At 50.1% G+C, this 19,616-nt stretch overlaps 1 protein-coding gene across 3 annotated transcripts in view; it reads right to left on the minus strand.

The window, feature by feature from the left end:
- Positions 1 to 942: 942 nt before the first annotated feature.
- PRKD2 (protein kinase D2) overlaps positions 943 to 19,616 on the minus strand; it is a 35,344-nt gene continuing 16,670 nt past the window's right edge. For all 3 annotated transcript variants that reach the window (XM_072755397.1, XM_072755405.1, XM_072755392.1), the window contains exons 9-19: positions 18,296 to 18,413; positions 17,521 to 17,598; positions 15,823 to 16,081; positions 14,225 to 14,277; positions 14,023 to 14,095; positions 13,421 to 13,527; positions 12,438 to 12,599; positions 8,631 to 8,729; positions 4,135 to 4,402; positions 1,718 to 1,803; positions 943 to 1,380 (exon numbers count right to left, since the gene is read on the minus strand). In XM_072755397.1, the coding sequence (XP_072611498.1) occupies positions 1,168 to 1,380; positions 1,718 to 1,803; positions 4,135 to 4,402; positions 8,631 to 8,729; positions 12,438 to 12,599; positions 13,421 to 13,527; positions 14,023 to 14,095; positions 14,225 to 14,277; positions 15,823 to 16,081; positions 17,521 to 17,598; positions 18,296 to 18,413 (1,516 nt within the window). In that variant the 3' untranslated portion in view covers positions 943 to 1,167. The remainder of the gene's footprint in view (positions 1,381 to 1,717; positions 1,804 to 4,134; positions 4,403 to 8,630; positions 8,730 to 12,437; positions 12,600 to 13,420; positions 13,528 to 14,022; positions 14,096 to 14,224; positions 14,278 to 15,822; positions 16,082 to 17,520; positions 17,599 to 18,295; positions 18,414 to 19,616) is intronic.

Consider the following 19,616-nt stretch of genomic DNA (forward strand, 5'->3'; position numbering starts at 1 on the left):
GACTGGTCTTCTGGACCCTCAGGCTCGCTCAAGGCTGCCCCACCCTCCTGGACTCCCCCAGCCCGGCCCTGCCCACTCTGGTCATTACTATCCCCAGACAGGTCTGTCTCTCCACTGGATGGTGAACCCCCTGAGGGTAGGAACTGGGATGCCTCAGTCACCACTGTGTCCCCAGCATCACCCAGCACCAGTGTATGAACAAATTCAGTGTGTCGAGAAGTCATTGCATCAATTTAAAAGAAAATACTAAATATTGTGGATCAGGGATCCCTGGGTGGCGCAGCGGTTTGGCGCCTGCCTTTGGCCCAGGGCGCGATCCTGGGGACCCGGGATCGAATCCCACGTCGGGCTCCCGGTGCATGGAGCCTGCTTCTCCCTCTGCCTGTGTCTCTGCCTCTCTCTCTCTCTCTCTGTGTGTGTGTGTGACTATCATAAATAAATAAATAAATAAATAAATAAATAAATAAATAAATAAATATTGTGGATCAATTTCTACTATGGACCAGACCTGTGCTAATTGCATTGTAGTTATTAGTAGTTATGATTAGCAGTAACACCACTGACCAAAGAAGTGCCTCAAACAAGCCATGGGATGCCTTGGCTCTAAACCCTCTATCTCTCTAGCCACGTTCCTCCATCCATCCTCCCCTTCTGGCATATTCCCTCCAACTAGAACTCTTCGTATTTTTTCTTCCCTGCCCTCCTTATGCTACCCTCTGTACCTTCCCCCTTGTAGTCTTCCATCCTGGCAGTCCTCCCTCCAGATTGCCTAACCCAGTTAGTCCTTCCAAAACTCCTCCACCTTCAGTCCCCTCTCCTCCACCCTCAACCTCCCCTCCCTCCAGCCTCCTTTTCAGACAGTCCTCTTTCCAGGTGAACTCCATCTCGGTTAGCAACAGATTCATGATAGAGTGCGGTGTGGCCAGAGACCGAAGCCATGGGGCCAGAGATGAGTCCTTTTTAATTGCTGGGGAATTTGGGTTGGAAATAACCACCGCTGACCCACCACTGACCCCCGACCTGCTCCTCTCCCGGGGCGTGTCCCATCCATTCGGGGCAGGAAGCCCCTTCTGTGTAGAACAGTTCCTTGCTGAGATGGTGTGGAGGGCCACTCTCCGGGGACCAGAGGACAGCATCACTGGGCAGCCGAGGCGGGAGGACAGGACCTCAGAGGACGCTGATGCGCTCGGCCAGCCCCTGCATCTCATGGTCCTGCGGCGGCAGGGCCCCACCGAAGTCCCCATCGGCGGGCAGCCCGGGTCCGGGCAGCGGGTGTTCTGCCACGAACTGCTCCCAGCGCGCGTCGTCACTCTCGTGGGTGATATACCTCTCGCCCATCTTCCCCTCCAGCTCTCGGAGGTCCAGCCACGTCTGGTACTCCTGGGCCCGGGAGAACAGGTGTTAGCAGGAAGAGCACAGCCCATAGCAGCTGAGCGGCGCCCGCGCATCACCTGCCCTGCGGGTGACAGGCCGGGTACCGACCAAGGTGAAGCCACACCCTTCGCAACCTGCCCAGCCAATAGAAATTCATTCAGCTCCGCCTCCTCCTGCCTCCCAGCCAATGGGAAGCTCAGCCACGTTCCGGATCCACGGAAAATGCACCTGCATCCCTCACCACCTACACAGCCGATAAGCCATCGGGCTCCACCCCTTCCCCCAACCCAGCCAATGGGACCTCTCCTCCCCCTTCGCTCTCAGCCCCGCCCCCCCGCATCACCTGTAACCAGGGGTGGCTGAGAGACTTGTCCACACTGTAGCGCTTGCGCATCTTCACCTGCAGCAGGTTGTTGATGAGGTCAATAGCTGCATGGGAAGGAGACAGACAGTTCAAGGCCTGAGCGGTCAGGGGCCGCCCCTCCTCCAACAGGCCACTCCAGCCGACCTGCTACCATCCCGGCCTGCCTTCTGCACTGGCCCAGGTGGCTTGGAATCGCACCAATCGCTCACTCACCTATATCCACATTAAATTACCATTTTGTCTAATAAATAAATAAATAAATACATAAATAAATAAAATACCATTTTGTCCACCCCTCCCCCCACATTGCACACACACTAGCTCCCACATCTTTTCACCAAGCCTCTCCCTCAGATTTCCCATTCCTATGTCACCTTCATTAAGTTTTGTCATACACAGGTACACACAGGCACCCCTGGACTATTCTTCACTGAACATTTTTCTTTAAGCCAGGGGAGCCTATGTGGCTCAGTCAGTTGGGCGACGGACTCTTGATTTCGGCTCAGGTCATAATCTTGGGGTCGTGGGGTGGAGCCCCAAGTGGGGATCTGCAGTCAGCGCAGAGTCTGTTTGAAATTCTCTCTCCCTCACCCTCTCCCTCCACCCCCACCCGCCCATGCACCCGCTCTCTGTAAAATAGAGAAATAAAATCTCTAAAAATATTTTTTTTCTTGAAGCTAAACCATTTGTCCTAGATGTACTGTGAAGAGGACAATGCAAGTTGAAAAACAGCATGTATAGTACTCTGCCACCTGTATAAAAGGGGGAACTAAAAGAATGCATGTCTACATATTTGCTCATACATATTTGTAAGACTTGTAATAGCCATTGCCTTTGGGAAGAATGGCAGACAAAGGACTGAGAGAGGATTTTCACTGTAGGCCCTTCTGTATATTTAAAAGTCTGAGCCACGTCAGTATTTGATCAAAGAAAAAATCGATAACATTTGGCTTTAAATCATTTCACTTTTTAAAAATTCATTTTCCCCTTGAAGGACTTTCAAGGGGAAAGTGAATTTATTTATAACAGAAATATTCTATCAATGAAATGAAAACCCAAAGTTTATTGGCCATGCCCACAAAAATAAAATGAACAGAAAACAATATTATTAGATGATAGTCAGTGGTTTCCTGCAGAAGGCTCAGAGAGAGGCCCGTTCTTTAAGAAAAGGAGAATTAGCAAGTGTCAGGCATTCGAGACAAGCTGGCACTTGTCCGAGGCTGTCTCCTTGGTCAGAAGCCTTGAAGGACAAGGCCTCACTGTGTGAACCCCTGTGAGTCTAGGCCTTGTCCACACGGCCTCCCTCACACATATCCATTCACACCAAATTCACTTTCGCATACCCGATGCACTTTTACAAAGATTTCTGAGTGGGTCCCAAAACACAATGTTGAGGACCTCCAGTATTACCCCAGTACTCATGAATCCACTTTTTTTTTTTTTTAAGATTTTATTTATTCATTAGAGAGAGAAAGAGAGAGAGCACAAGCGGGGGGAGGAGCAGAGGGAGAGAGAGAAGCAGGCTCTCTGCTGAGCAGGGAGCCCGATGTGGGGCTCCATCCCAGGACCCTGAGATCATAACCTGAGCTGAAGGCAGATGCTTAACGGATTGAGCCACCCAGGTATCCCTCCTGAATCCATTCTTATCACTTACTATTTTATTTACCTCTCTCAGGCCCACTGCTGCCACCTTTTCCTGTACTAAGCCCCATGTCACCCCCTCTCTGCCTGCTCCATAAGGCTATATCCCTCTAGAGCCCTTCCCTCCTCGACAACCTTCTCCCTACATGACCTCTTCTTTCCAACTCATCTCAGAATTCCCAGCACCTAGGACAGTCAGTGCCTGGCATACGATAGACACGCACATGCTTGTTGAATAAACTGTTCCGAATAGTGATTGTCTTAACCTCCCTCCCATCCTCTGTTTTCCTGAGCTCCCTGACTCCAAGACCTGCCCCTCCATCTTGGGCTTTCTAACATTCCCCAGGATCTTAGCACCGCTGTAAGCCCACCCTCCACTTTTGGCTCAGGCCCCATTGTTACAGGCCTTCCAAGAGAACTTTCAGGGGCTCAACTTACAGGCCCCAATGCCACTACCTGGCCACAGGCCAAAGCCCCTAGATCTCAGTGTCCCCCTAGGGCCTGGCTCCCCTCTCCTTGCACCCCTCACTCGCACCTGGAGCACTTTGTTTCCTGTGAACTAAGAACTAGGCCTGACTAGCTCCACACACACCCTTTAGCCCCTGCCACAAGGTTCCAGGTCCTGGGTACCTCCCCGTAGCCCCACCTACCTCCAGGCTCCACCCCCACAGGACCAGATGTTCCAGGGCCCGCCTCTCCTATGGTCCCGCCCACTGCCCCACTTCCGGTCGCCCCCCTTGCCCGCCTCCACCCACCTCCGGAGGAGATGCGGCTCCAGGGGCAGGCTGGGTACATGAAGGCAGCGTTCTGGATCTGGTCTTTGATGTCCTCGTCCTCGTTGAAAGGGAACGTGCCACTGAGGCTGACGTACATGATCACGCCCACCGACCACATGTCCAGCGAGCGGTTGTAGCCCTGGTTGAGCAGCACCTCGGGCGCCAGGTAGGCAGGCGTGCCCACCACCGAGCGCCGGAAGGACTTCTCGCCGATGATGCGCGCGAAGCCGAAGTCACACAGCTTCACCTGCGGAGGGTGTGGGGTGGAGGGTCCGAAGGAGCGTTAAGGCTGCACCCTGCCCAGTGACCCTCCACCACGCCCACCACTGCGTTCCAGACAAAACTGCATGCTGGTTGGAATCCAAGCTTTTCCTCTCACTGGTCAAGCGACCTTGGCCAAGTGACTCCCTATGCCTCAGTTTCCTCATCTGTACGGGGAGGAGGATGGAAACAGCGCCTACCTCAAAGAGTCCATCATGAGGGTCACATGAGTTAATCCATCTAAGGCACATAGGACAAGAAATGCCACCTGCCCCTATACTTCCGCCACATCGGACAGGTGTCTTAACCACCCCGTGCCTCTATTTCCTCTTTTGCACAACGGAGATTCTAAAAATCCCTACCTTAAAAAAAAAAAAAAAATCCCTACCTTAAAGGGTGGTTGTATGGAATGAAAGAACAAATAAATAAAGTGGTGGGCACAGTGTCTGGCTCACAGTGAGGGCCCCGATCTCAGGGGCAGGCCTTAACTTCTGCTAGCCCCAGCGTCATCTGTATCAGGGATGTTGAAGCCGCTTCCTCTCAGCCTTCCCTGGGGATTTAGTGTGACCCTGCATGTAAACTGCTGACCGCGATGGCTAGCAGTCAGTAACAGATGTTCACCCACATTTCCCTTGATGGTGGAGCAGCCGAGGGTCATGGACAAGCTTTGGAACCAGCAACACTCAGGGTCAAGGTCCTGCTCTCCTTCCTACCAAGTCCATAGGTGGCACCACCTCTGTGCTGCCATCTCCGTTCGTGTATCGTTCGTCCCCTGTTCAAAACCCTTCTGTGGCTCACGAAGACTCTCCAGACAGAGTCCAAAACCCTTGAAGCCTCAAGCCTCTGTTGCTTGCCCTCAAAAAGAGCCACAGCCCAAACTCTTGACTCCATGTGACAGCCACACCACCCTGTCCTAAGATCCTTTTCCTTTTCAAAGATGCACCCTTTTCTACAGATGTTACAAGGGAATACGACTTAGCTGTTAAGAAATGGAAGTACTGATCCATGCTACAACATAAATGAATTCTTAAAACATGAACTGAGTGAAAGAAGCCAGTCACAAAGGGCCACATATTCTATTACTGAATGTTCTGTTTAAACGAAACACCCAGAATAGGCAAATCTACAGAAAGTAGATTCATGGTTGGGATGAGGGGTGGTGGGATTGCAGGATGTCTGGGGGGTCAAGGATTTGGTTTGGGGGCCTCTCTCTAATGTTCTAAAGTTGTTCTAAATATTCTAAAATTGTTCTAAATATAAAATTGTTCTAAATATGTTCTAAAATTGATTGTGGTGATGGTTGCACAATTCTGAATACACTAAAAACCACTGAGTTGTATGCTTTTTTTTTTTTTTTTAAGTAGGCACCATGCCCAGCATGGAGCACAGTGTGGAGCCCAACATGGAACTTGATCTCAGAACCCTGAGATCAAGACCTGAGCTTAGATCAAGAGTCAGACACTTAATCAACAGAGTCACCCAGGTGTCTCTGAATTGTATACTTTGAATCAGTGAATTATATAGTATGTGAATTATATCTCAATAAAGCTGTTAAAAAAAATACAGGGTCTTTTCCCAGGCTGTTCCTACTGCCTAGAATACTTGTCCATCCAAAAAACGGACTTACTCTTTCTACAGAGTGGCTTTTTTCTCTTACCCTCTAAATGGGCTATACAGTTATGTGAGCTCAGAGAACCATATCACAGAACTCATTACAGATATACTAGTATTTTTGTGACAACATGATTGACATTTGCTCTTCCCTCTGTGATCTGTACTGACCAATATGGTGGCCTTTGGCCACTTGTGACTACTAAGCACTCAAATGTAGCAAAAGCAACTGACAAACTAGTTTTTATTTTATTTAATTTTCATTAATTTACATAACTGATCCTATGTTATATCCAAGGGTGCCACTAACAACTGAACGATTTCCAGAAGTGGAAAGAAACCATGAGGTTGATGTGAGCTGTTTCCACTGGGAGTCAAAATCTTTTACCCTTCCACAATAAATGTTAATGAGAATAATATATTTTACTATTAAAAACAACAACAACAACAACAACAACGAAAGCAGAGGCACCTGCATGGCTCAGTCGGTTAAGTGTCTGCCTTCAGCTCAGGTCATGATCTCTGAGTTCTGGGATCAAGCCCTGTGTCAAGCTTCCCACTCAGCAGAGAGTCTGCTTCTTTCTCTCTCCCCCCAGTCCCTCCCCGCCCTGCTCATTCTCTCTCTCTCTCCCAAATAAATCAAATCTTTAAAAAACAAAAAACCCATCTTAGACTTAGTTATTGGAGAACTTTTTAAAATATGCTTGGAACAACTTGGATATGTCAATCTACTTTTCCAACTGCTAATTTTATGAAATCTAAGCAAAAAATCAAGTATTTCTGATAAAAATTTCACATCTGAATGGAGATAGGCCCTAGGTGTTAAATACATATCAGATTCTGAAGGCTTGGTATAGGAAGAAAGAATGTTTCATTAATAACTAATATGTTGATTACATATTGAAATAATACTTCCATATACTGGGGTAAAGTATATATATTATTAAAATTAATATCATTAGAGGCTCCTGGCTGGCTCAGTTGATAGAGCCTACAACTCTTGATCTCAAGGTTGTGGGTCTGAGTTCCACACTGGGGGTAGAGATTACTTAGAAACAAATTTTTAAAAATCCAGTTAATGTCACCAGTTTCTTTTGACTTTTTTTTTTTAAAGATTTTATTTATTTATTCATAGACACAGAGAGAGAGAGGCAGAGACACAGGGAGAGGGGGAAGCAGGCTCCATGCAGGGAGCCCGATGTGGGACTCCATCCCAGGTCTCCAGGATCACACCCTGGGCTGCAGGAGGCGCTAAACCGCTGCGCCACGCGGGCTGCCCTCAAGTTTTTATTATTAATGGGGGAAGCGGAGGGCAATTTCTTCTGTGGGTCTGCTAGGAAAACAGTCCTAAGGAACCTTGGACTGGGCGGTGAGAATACTACTAAACTGTAGTATCTGGTATCTCTAGATACCAGCAGCACCCATCCTCACCCCACCTGCCCAACAGCTGTGACAACCCAAAATGTCTCCAACATTGTCACATGTCCCCTAGGGGGCAAAACTGCCCTAGCTGTAAACCATTGCTAGAGATGGACGTTCGTTGGCCTTAGAGAGGAGATATCTTTGCTCACCACAGTTTCTGATGCCCCTACATGGAGCTGGGCACATAGTAAGCACACAGCAATTCCTAGTTGACTAAAATGAACCTCTGGTTTTTGAAGTGAAATGAACTCAAAGTTTGCAAAACACAGATCATAAAGCAAAAAAATACACAGGATGTGGAAGGGCTACATGAGAATCTGTAACTAAGGCCCTTAAACATAGTAGGCACTCAAAAAACTCCCATCTATTAATAATCATCACCCCTATACAATCTGGCTCTGCCCCTGAAGGGCATTCTCACCGCCCAGTCCAAGGTTCCTTAGGACTGTTTTCCTAGCAGACCCACAGAAGAAATTGCCCTCCGCTTCCCCCATTAATAATAAAAACTTGAGGGCAGCCCGCGTGGCGCAGCGGTTTAGCGCCTCCTGCAGCCCAGGGTGTGATCCTGGAGACCTGGGATGGAGTCCCACATCGGGCTCCCTGCATGGAGCCTGCTTCTCCCTCTGCCTGTGTCTCTGCCCCTCTCTGTAACTGTGTCTCTATGAATAAATAAATAAAATCTTTAAAAATAATAATAATAAAAACTCGAATTGAATGGGCCACAGGGCCATGGAGAATAAAGACTACATTTCCCAGTCCCCCCTTGCGGCCAGCCAGGACCACGTGAGCTACTCGTGGCCAATGGGATGCTGGAAGAGGTGCCTTGTAAACCTCCACACTGCCATTCTGGAGGAAAGAGGTGTGTTCATTCCCTCCACCGTGTTTCTTTCCTCTTCTCCCTCCTATTATGTCACATGATGGAGACCATCATGAACCACGGAGATGAGGCAACATCATAGAGAGCTGAAAACAAGACAGCCGGAGCCGAGTACCTGACTAAGAAACCGCTTTTTCAGCCTCAAAATGCTTATGCTGGACCCTACATGAGTGCGAAATAAGCCTCTATTTTATTTAAGCCATTGTTATCCCGAGTCTCTGTCTCCAGTTATCCTGATTCATTCAATCCCCACCCACCTCCAATATTTGCTGGGCTCCCCAAATCAAGCTGGGACATAACTGACCTGAGGAAACGGGTCAGCTGACGCCAGCAACACGTTCTCCGGTTTCAAGTCACAGTGGACGATGTTCTTGAAGTGAAGGTGTCTCAGAGCCACCAGGATCTGAGGGGAGGGGTGGGGTGGGTAAGAAAGGCAGAAAGGTACTAGTCCTACACCCCGCCTGCAGCTGCCAGCCCTCCAAACCCCATCCATGCCCCTCTCGGCACCCCTAAAAATACCCCCCCAGGGGCAGGGGAGGCATTGGAGCTCCAAATAAGAATCTCAGGACCCCAAAACCATGACACCTGGGTTAAGAGTTGAAGATTCCAGAAAGGCTCGACTGTAGCACTGGGGTTTGGGAAGAGTCTGAGGTCCTCTAGCACGTGGTAAGCTCTTGACAAAAAAGAACTATTAGTAAAGCTGGCTCGTCTGCGGAGCTGGCAACGTGTGATCTCCTGGAACATGAGTTCGAGCCCTACCTTGAGCCTAGGGTTTATTTTAAAAAGAGGGTGGAGGGCAGGATGCCTGGGTGGCTCAGTGGTTGAGCGTCTGCCTTTGGTTCAGGGTGTGATCCCCGGGTCCTGGGATTGAGTCCCATGTAGGGCTCCCCGAGGGAGCCTGCTTCTCCCTCTACCTATGTCTCTGCCTCTCTCTCATGAATAAATAAAATATTTTAAAAGGGGGCAGCTATTAGTAAAGTAGTGGCCTTTAAGATGGTACTACTGTGTGACTCCATTTTCTAGGAAGTATTTTTCATCCATTAAAAAACTTTAATATGAAATAGTCCAAATACCAAAATGATCTATATTATATATCAAATGCAACATTCTAAAGAGGCGGGGCGAGGGGTGGATTCTTGAGCCAGCCTCCGCAGGTGGAAAACCCGGCTCTACACTTCATAACTAGCTTGTAGCCTTGGGCAAGCCATTTTAACCCTCTGGGTCTCAGTGTTCTCGCCTGTAAAATGCGGGTAATAAAAGTACCCAACCTCAGGGTTTGCTGTGAGGTTTAAATGAGTAGAGGCATAGAGAGTGCCTAGGACAGCGTCTGGCACAGAGCAAGCACTACGTTAACTACTACTATCATTGGTACTGGCTACTCTTTTTGTGATGGCCTGCGGGTGAACATATTTCTTTGTGTGTTTCAAACAGACCTTTTCCTGCTCTATCTGCTAATTCAAAAATATCTTATGATGGCGAGGTGAGCTGATTTACAAAACAAAATGCAAAAAACAGATACAGGGATGCCTGGGTGGTTCAGCAGTTGGACATTTGCCTTTGGCTCAGGGCGTGATCCCAGAGGCCCAGGGCCGAGTCCCGCATCGGGCTTCCTGCATGGAGCCTGCTTCTCCCTCTGCCTGTGTCTCTGCCTCTCTGTCTCTGTCTCTCTCTCTCTCTGTCTCTCATGAATAAATAAATAAAATCTTAAAAAAAAAAAAGGAACCATACAATTTACAACCACTTTATCTGCGGACACTATGACCATCTTGATTCTGTGTAATCCTTGTACTACAGCCAGGGAGATTGAGATCCCCGGTGTGTATGTACCTCTTTTCCAGATTTCCTGTTTGTTGACCACCTCCTCCCTTACTAGTAAATGAGGAGAACAAAGAGGGCAGGTTGGAAGCTGACAGATCCAGGTTCTAATCTCGGCCACCTAGCTGTGTGACCTTGGGCAGGACAAAGACCCTCCCTCCACCTCAGTCTCCTCATCTGTAAAATGGGGGTGATAGTAATACCTACCTCAGAGGGCAGTTGTGAAGCATAAACAAGCCCATGAGATAAAGGGCCTAGCACAGGACTTGGGGTGGGGCAGAGAAGAGGCAGAAGGCAGAAATCTGCAGGGAGACAGAAAAGAGCACAGGCCAAAAAGAGAGGGAGAGATGGAAGACTAGAAAGAGAAACTAACCAGTTGGTGAAGGCAGGCAGTTCCCTCTCCCCACCCGAAGTCTAGATGAGCCTGCCTAAGTGGGCTTCTCTCCCCACCCCACAAGCCAACCTGATGAAGGCATAGAGCTGGGGAGAATGAGGGTGCTGGGCCTGCATAAAGGAAGCATAGCACAAGGGACTTTGCAACCAAAAGAACAAGTCCCAAATCAGGTGAGGGGCCAGCCAGATGGGAAGGTCTTTCCAGGAAAGCTGTAAAACCCAGAAGCCACAAAAGGCAATGTTTAACATAAAAACTTTTTTGCCATAAAAAGTTAAACTCATTATGGCAAACAAAAGCCATGAATGAAATGAAAAAGAAAAGAAATACTGGCATAGAAAGAAATTGGGCAGCCAGGATGGGTCAGCGGTTTAGTGCCGCCTTCAGCCCAGGGCGTGATCCTAGAGACCCTCTTTGGGAATCGGGTCCCATGTTGGGTTCCCTGCCTGGAGCCTGCTTCTCCCTCTGCCTGTGTCTCTGCCTCTCTCTCTCTGTCTCTGTCTCTCGTGAATAAATAAATAAAATCTTAGGAAAAAAATTGAACACAATTGACAAGGATCCAGGGTCCCTCATATACAAAGAGCTCTCAAAATTCAATTATAATAATCCAATTGAAAAATGGGCAAAGGGTATAAAAAAGCACAAGCTAATAAACATAGGAAAATATGGCTCAACCTTACCCATAATTTTTAAACTGCCAAATAGAGCCACATGAAGTATTACTTTTCCACCTATAAGACTGGTGATTATTTTATCCAGAGTTAGTAAGGAGTGAGGAAGTAGATAGCCTCAACCTGTTGTTGAGAGCAAAGACTGAAAGGGATTTTAGAGAATAACTTGGCAGCATGTTTAAAAAATTTCTAAAGCACATTCCTCTGGACTCAGGAGTCTATTAATCTGAAACATGTTCTACAGAAATTCTCCCACCAGAACCCAGCAATATGTGTAGACAGATATTCACAGGATGTTGTTTGTAATGGTGGAGAAATGAAAACAACCTCCATACTCAGCAATTACAGGATTTGATGATATCCATCATGGGATACAATTCAGAAAAAGAGGCAGCTCTACTAACTACATACCAAAATAGAATAGCCTTCCAGAAGTACCATTAAAGTGAACAAAGTAAGAGGCAGGGCAACATATGGATGACACCAATTAGTTTGATATTACTAGTTAAAAGCACGGATCCTAGGTTCAAATCCCATTAGCTGTATGACTCTGGGCAAGTTACTTAAAGTCTCTGAGCCTTGGTTTCTTTCCTCTCAAAAAATGGGAGCAATCATGGCCACTACCACATAGGTTGCTTTGCAGAAAAAATGAGTTAAAATGGTGCCTGGCACACAGTATGTAAAAATGAGTGGCTGAATTACTTATCACATTAACATTCCCCATCCCTGCCCTGCCCACTCTGGGTGATTGCTGTCCAGGGCTGGGGCTATCTTGGTCACAGCTGTGTCCCCTGCACTCTCTGGCATGGGGCCAGGAACAAAGCACGGGTACAGGGAGAGCTTGGTGAACCATCTAATACATGGCTGAATGAGCTCCCTACAGAAAGACCTCTCTCCCCTTCCCTTTTCCTACACGAATATAGTCAGGCCTAGGGAATCTCATTATCTCAAGTAATAAAAATATAAAATAATAATTTCTTATTTTTCTATACTAATAACTATGATTTTTCACTACTGCTCTACTATTTGTATTGTTCTATTGTTATTATTCTCTTATTATTCTCCAGTCTGTTCTATTATTACTCTACTATTTTGAAATTACCATTCTATTATTCTTTCTATTATTATTATTACTATTTTTTATTGTCCACTACTAGGACTCCCACCAGTGTCTGCCTGACCTGGGCATAGGGCAGGTGGTGAGCCAGGCGGAGGGGGGCAGGGACAGGTGTACCTGGGTGATGAGGAACTTGGTGAGGCGTTCGGGCAGCCGGCCCTTCTCGCTGGAGAGGATCATCTCCAGCATGTCCCCATGCAGCTTCTCCATCACCACAAACACCTTCTCTGGTGTCTCAAACATGCAGTCCAGGTTCACGATCCCTGGGTGCCGCAGACTCTGGGGTGGGTAGGGTGGCAGTCAGGGTCCAGGTTGCGCATGAACTTGGGACCCCGAGGCAAGCCATGGGACCAGATGGACGACAAATAAGAAGGATGACCCCGGGGGGCGGCAGCTCCTTCCCTGGGGGTGGCACTGGGGGAAGGGGGAGGGGCTTCCCACAGGCCAGACAGAATCACATCCCCACACCACTGTATCTAGAAGGATCTTTATGGTATGAAGCTCTGCTGAAGGCCCAGGGTTGTAGGAGGGAAGGGGGGAGGGAGAGAACAGAAGTATGGAACAATGGGAACGACCTCTGTGCATCTGTTTTAAATCCTCTTCCCTCCCCCCAGCCGTGCCTGGCCTAACCCCATTTCTCCCACCCAGGTCCCCACCCAGCCTCCTCCCTGGGGTCCAGGCTCCAGTCCCACCACTCTCCACCCACCTACCAGGGCAGCCTGAGATCTTCCTAAAGTACACACACTCAACCCTGTCCCTTCATTGCTCAAAATCTTTCCATGGCTCCCCAGTACCCTGAGGAGAAAATCCATGGGTGTCCTCACCTCCCACCACCTCCCCACACATAAACCATCTGGTATCTTTGAACTTCAAATTCCTAGAAGACTTCATGTCCCTCTCCCCTCTAGATCTTTGCACAGGCTGGTCCCTCTGTTCAGAATACCTTTCCACCCCTCAGTCCCAACATGCATATTCCCTCCTCCAGGAAGCCTTCCCTGACCACCCTCAGCCTGGGTCAGTTGGCCCCTGAAAGGAGGAAGTGGGAAGGGAAGATCCTTCCTAGGTTGGAACTGAGCTGGGGTCCAGAGCCTGATGGTCACCTGCAGAATGGCCACTTCATTCCGGAGCTGGCTTTCCTGCTTGGTGGGGAAACGTAGCTTGTCAATGACCTTTACTGCCACGTCCCGGCCTGTCTTCCTGTGCTTTCCTGGGCAGAGGATAGGGGAGGTAGGGGATGAAGGGAGCAAGACCTTCCAGTTCTGGCAAGAGGCACACCCCCCCACCACCACCACCACAGAGACACAGGCATAGTTGAACAAATATGGGCAGAAGGCCATTAAGGTGGCTCTGAGGGGTCTCCAGGAGAGATGTAACAAGTATGGGGCCTTGGGAATAAAGGTGGAATGAAGAAGGTGGAAAACAGCTCTGAGAAGGGAAATCTATAACATGGTAAACTAGATTTATAACCAATTGGAATCTAGGAACTAGCTCTGTGGCCAATCAGAGTGCAGAATTCGTTCTCCTATTAATGGGTGAAAGTCCATTGGCTTTTCCCAGAGAGAAAAGAAGCGCCTGCAACCATCTGGCTGGAGGATCTAGCTTTCTAAGTCACCCAGAATAGGCATGTAGCCAATCAGATTGGAAGATCTGGAGCCCAGAAACCCCCAGGATCCCCTCTGGATTAGCTCAGAAGCATTCATACCTCCATAGACCACTCCAAACTGTCCGGAGCCCAACACCTCATCTGGGAAGATCTGGTAGACAGTGGCGATGTCCTGTATGGCAGGGAGGGGAGGGTCAAGGGTGCAGATGGAGATGGGGTGTTGAGGAGACTAGGGAGGGTGGGAGGCTGTGTGGGAGGTAGAGGACATCCTTGGGACCATGGGTTGTGGGCAGGGTCTCACCACATTCTCTTGAATCTGGCTGTTGGACACGGAGATGCTCAGAGAAGCTTGTCCTGGAGAGAGGGGAGAGGTGGAGGTGAGGGGACCCCAGGCTCAGGATAATCTTCACCCTTAGCTCCAGAGGCAGCCTCTGAAGCCACACCACCCAGGTTCAAATCCAGGGGATCCAGTGCAGCTCCAGGCCGCTGACTTGTCCATTATGAATCTGTTTCCACATCTAAAGAATAAGGGTAATAAGAGGAGCTCCCTCATAGGGCCAGGGGAAAAGTAAATGAGATAGGCTGAGGGGGTTCAAGAAACGGTATCATGAATGATTTCACTGAGCATTGCACCCCAAGTAGTGCCGAGGGAAGCCATGCTGATCCCATTTTACAGAGGAGGACACTGAAGCTCAATGGGAAAGTCCACACTGAGTCCAACATCTCCCCCTTGAACTTGCCACCCTACCACCCAACCAGAGGCAGAGTTCTGATCCTTCTGCCATTTGCACATCTGCCCCCTTGCCATCCTGGGTCTGGCCCCTCCCCTTCCTCCCTGGTCTCTCTTCCCCTGTTCTGCTCTTATTCACCATCCATGGGGAAGCACAAACCTGAGCCTGTCCTTCCTCTGCTCCAAACCTGCTGTGGCTCCCCAGCACCCTCAGGAGGAAGCCTAAGCCCCTTCAATGACCTCACAGGCATTGGTCCCTCATTTACCTCTTTGACTTCAACCCCCATCAAACAACATGTTGGGTCCTCCCGACACCCTGGCCTCCTTGCTGGGCCTCAGATACAGCAAGTCCCTTCCTATCTCCTGCCTTTGCACTTGCTGTTCCCTCTGCTATGAATGTGCTTCCCTAACTCTGGACTTAGTTAAATCATCCTCATCACAAAGTCTCAGCTCAAATGTCATTCCTGGGCACACGTTCTGTAGTGTACACTTGTTGTTCATGCAGGATGATCTGATAAGTGTCTGTCACTCACACTAGATTATGAGCTCCAGAAGGCAGGAACCTGGGACTTTCTGATCATCTTCTACCTCTGCTTGAAATATTTCCCATTTGCTTTCCCCTCTCTCCACCCTCCTCAGCTTCAAGGTCTCAGCACAGATGTTGCCATGTCCTGGAAGCCCTTCTGGATACCCAGGCTGGATCAGTTATCCCTTCTGAGCTCCCACAGTCCTCTGACTCCCCTGTCCCGCCCTGCCAACTCTGGGTCATCACTGTTGGAGACAGGTCAGTTTCCTTTACTGGACTGTGAGCCCTGTGAGGGCAGCTCCTAGGCTATCTTGGTCATTGCTATGTCTCCAGAACTCTCTAACACAGGATGAGCACAGAGAAGACACTCAGTAAATACCTGAATGAAACAGTCTGAGCTCACAATCCAGAGGAATTGTCACCACCTGGGACAAGACTCAGAAAAGGGAAGTGACATGCTCAAGGCTACACAGCAGGTCTGGGACTTAATAGAGATTTGAACCCAGGCCAGCTGAGTCCAGAAGCCACATTCTAAACGGTGCCATTCCCTGCCTTCTCCCTGGCTCTTCCCTTCCCTGGGACCCTCCCCACCACAACAAGCCCTCCCAGACCCATCCTCTCAGGGCCCAGGGTGGGGACTTACTGTGGGGTGTGTGGCCTGGTGTGCTGGGTGCGTCCTGGAGGATGACTGGCATCAGGGCCTGGCGGATGGCGGTTTCCCAGCCCCGGGCAGCCTCAGCTCCCTGCCCACTGGGCCCCCCTGGGGCCCCGCCAGGAGTCTCGCCCACAAAGTAGGTGACATTAGCAGTGACAATCTCAAAGCAGTGGGGGTTGGTGCCTGGTGGCACAAGGCTGAAGTTCTGGGCAGGCTCCACGGTGAGGATTTCTGACAGCGGAATTTCCTGGCAGGAAAAGAACCAGCACCAATGAGGATGCCAGGCAGACCCTGGGGCTTCCCACTTACTCAGAAGTGCATATAGAATCCAGTATCAGTGGGAAAGGGCCTGCTTTGCATAGAGTAGTCAGAAAAGGCCTCCTGGAAGAAAGTATGTGAAGCAAGAGATCAGAAAGGTAAAAAGAGGCCAGCTGGTGGAGGATGGTGGAAACAGCATGTGCCAAAGCCCTGAGGTGGGAAAGGCTTCTGTTCAACCTGTTCTCTTCCCATTACATGGATGGTGCCTAGCACACAGGAGGTATGCCAGGTTTGGTGAACATATAAGGTTAGGTCATGAGAGGGGACCACGGGCTTTGTCTCCAGGGCCCTGGGGAGCCATGGAAGTGTTTTTTGTTTTTTAAAAAAAGATGTTATTTATTTATTCATGAGAGACACACAGAGAGAGGCAGAGACACAGGCAGAAGGAGAAGCAGGCTCCCTACACAGAGCCTGATGGGGGACTCAATCCCAGGACTCCAGGATCACACCTTGGGCTGAAGGCAGGCACCAAAACACTGAGCCAACCCAGGCATCCCATGGAAGGGTTTAGAACAAGGCAGGGGGAGGTTTCTGGCTGTATGCAGAGGGTGGATGGGAAAGGATGGGACTGAGATAGGAGATCAGGAAGGAGGCTGAGGGGGCCAGATGGAGGGGAGGGGACAGAGAGAGAAGGTGCAGGGTAGGTACGTGCAGAGGGAAAGAGCATGTTTTGAAAAGTTTTGGAAGAGAAAGCGGGGGTGGAGGAGTGTTGCATTAGGGGGAGAAAAGAATTTTAAAAACGAAAAAATGAAACAGGGACAGACAGACACAGCTAATAAAAACAAGAGATAGAGACGTGGTGGGGATGGCATCTCAGTGTGGCCCAGCATACAGGAAAGATGAGAAGGCACCCCCCACCCCCAACCCCGTGGGAAGCCGCTCCAGAGCAGGTAACCCCGAGGCATCCAAGTTTTATTTTAAGAGCAACCGGAGGGTTCTGGCGGTTTTATCGCTCTTCTGGCTGCTATGTGGGACAAGAGTGTGGGGGCAGTGCAGAACCAAGGACCCAGGAGGAAACTGCCCAGCGCACAGCGCTACCAGGGCAGGTGGTGGGGAAGACTGAAAAATGACCCAATACTTCATTATAAAGTGAAAACGGGACAGGGAGCTCCGCACGTTATCTTCACGGAGGTTAACTTGGAATGAGGGCAGCAGCCCCACGGCGACGACTAGTCTATGAGGCCTTTTACAGGTGCCAGACTTGAGGTGCGGGCAGGTGAGGTAAGCTGCCCGGGTTCCCCAGCTGGGAAGTGGCGGAGCCAGGTGGGGCCATGTGGGCCTTTTTGCTGGTGACAGGCAAGCAGGGCAAGCAACTGGAAGAGGAGTGGGAGGAGGCGGTCTGGGGGAGCCAGGGGCCGGAAGGCCCACCTTGTAGTATCTGTTGGTCGTGTTGTTCTGGAACAGCGTGATGCACTTGCAGTCCAGGCGCCAATAGTGCCGCTTCCTCTGTAGGGAAAGGTGCCCCAGGTGAGGTGGTCTGCCCTTGGCGCGCTTCGCAGAGCCAAACCCCGCCCCCAGACCTAGCCCCGCCCCCAGAAGGCTCCACCCTTCCGCCTCTTATCTCCCACCCCCTCTACCCTAGCTCCGCCCCGCAGTGGGCCTCGCCCGTTCCTAACTCCAGCCCCACCTCCATCTCGCCCCCTTCTCAAGTTGATCACGCCCCTCCCGCCTTAGCTCCGGCTCCACCCCACCTTGCCCCGTCCCATGACCTCTCTCCAACTTTAGGTCAGCCTCCACCAGGCTCCTCCGCCCCTATCTCCTGCCCCACCCCATCTCCTGCCTGCCCAGAACTGGCCCCGCCACTATAAACCCTCCCCACCCCACCCTCCCGACTTGACCCTACCTGCCTGGCCCCACCCTATATCACACCCCTACTTAATTACCTCCAGTTATACCTCTAGCCCGGCCCAGCACCCGCTGATCCCATCCTCTATAACCTAACCTCAGGTCCTTCTCGCCCCTGCCCCTAACTCTAGCTTCCTAGTTGCTGGTCCCACTCCTCCCCTGACCCTGTCCTTAGTTCCGCCCCCTTAAGAGCCCACCCCTCTATTTGTAGCTCCGCCTCCAGCTCGGCCCCGCCCATCCAGCCTCCTCAGGCGGACCTTGCCCCGCCCCTAACTCTGGCCCCGCCCCGCCCACTCACCAGCGTGTCCTTGTTGCTGTAATGAACCACCCAACCCTCGCGCAGGGTGGTGCTAGATTTCCGTGTCGTGTGTCGCACCGACTGCACCACCCTCATTAGGGGGATGTACCCCAAGGAGCTGAGGGGGAGGGGGAGGGGAAGAGGATAGAGGTTACAAGTGGAAAATACGCATAAGCACATCTCTGTGCCGCAGGGCACATCTCTGGGCAGCGAGGAGTGGGGGTTTTTTGGCCACACTTCTGTGGTTTCCACATTTCCCATAATGGGGGAGGGGACTCTTGAGAGGGGCACATTACAAGACTGGATTGTGAAGTCAGGCAAATCACTTACCCTCTATATACCTCAGTTTCTCCACCCAAAGGGGTAGCTGTGAGGAGTGAAATCTTTCTGAGGAGTTTACCACAATGCTCGGTACCCAGTGGTCCTCTGATAAGTGCTAATCTGTACTGAGCCCAGTGATTGTGCGGCCAGCTGTGTGACACTGGGCAAGTGACTCAACCTCTCTGCCTCATTGCCCTTATCTGGCCACATGCTATTATTACAGAGAGGAAATGAAGCCTGAGAGAGTCACAGACTTGCTCAACTCCAGAACCAGCCACCTCTTGATCCCTCCACTAAACCAGGACTCAGGTGGCCTTGGCACTTCTCTTTGCCTCTCTGAGATTTGGTTTCCTCATTGGTGAAATAGGCTGCCTTTCCCAATACCCCCACCCAAATCCATCAAGATCCAACTCTGACAGCTTCTTACTCCGTTACTAAACACTCCAGGAAAGACCTGGCAGAAAGGGAATGTGAACCTCCAGGCAGCTTGGGTCAGGTAACACCAGTAAGAAACTCTCTGACATCATCATGACCTGCATATTCATCTCCCCTCTGGCCTGGTCTCCCATACCCTTCCCCTTGCCCTCCTTGCTCCAGCCACACCAAACTCTGTGCTGTTCCTGGAACAAGCCTGGCCCTACCACAGGGCCTTTTCACTTGCTGTTCTTTTTGCTTGGTAGGCTCTTCCACTCACTATCTTTCACATGTTTCCTTTCCTCCCCTCCTTCAGATCTCTTCAAATGTCACCTCCTCAGAGAGGTCCCCTTTAATGACCCTAACTAAAATAGCATATCTTCATTCTCTGTCCACTCTCATTGCTTTATTTTTATTTATTTTGATAGCAATTATCAATACCTGATGCTATGGATGCATCTGTTTACTACCTGTCTCCCCAACTAGAGTGTTTGCTTTATGAGGCCAGAGAGTTTCCCAACAGCTGTGTGGTTGGGGTCCTAGAACCCAGTAGGTGGTCATTAAGTGTCTACTGATGCACTGTGGA

This window comes from Vulpes vulpes, chromosome 1 (genome assembly GCF_048418805.1).
Source record: "Vulpes vulpes isolate BD-2025 chromosome 1, VulVul3, whole genome shotgun sequence".
Lineage (NCBI taxonomy): Eukaryota > Metazoa > Chordata > Mammalia > Carnivora > Canidae > Vulpes > Vulpes vulpes.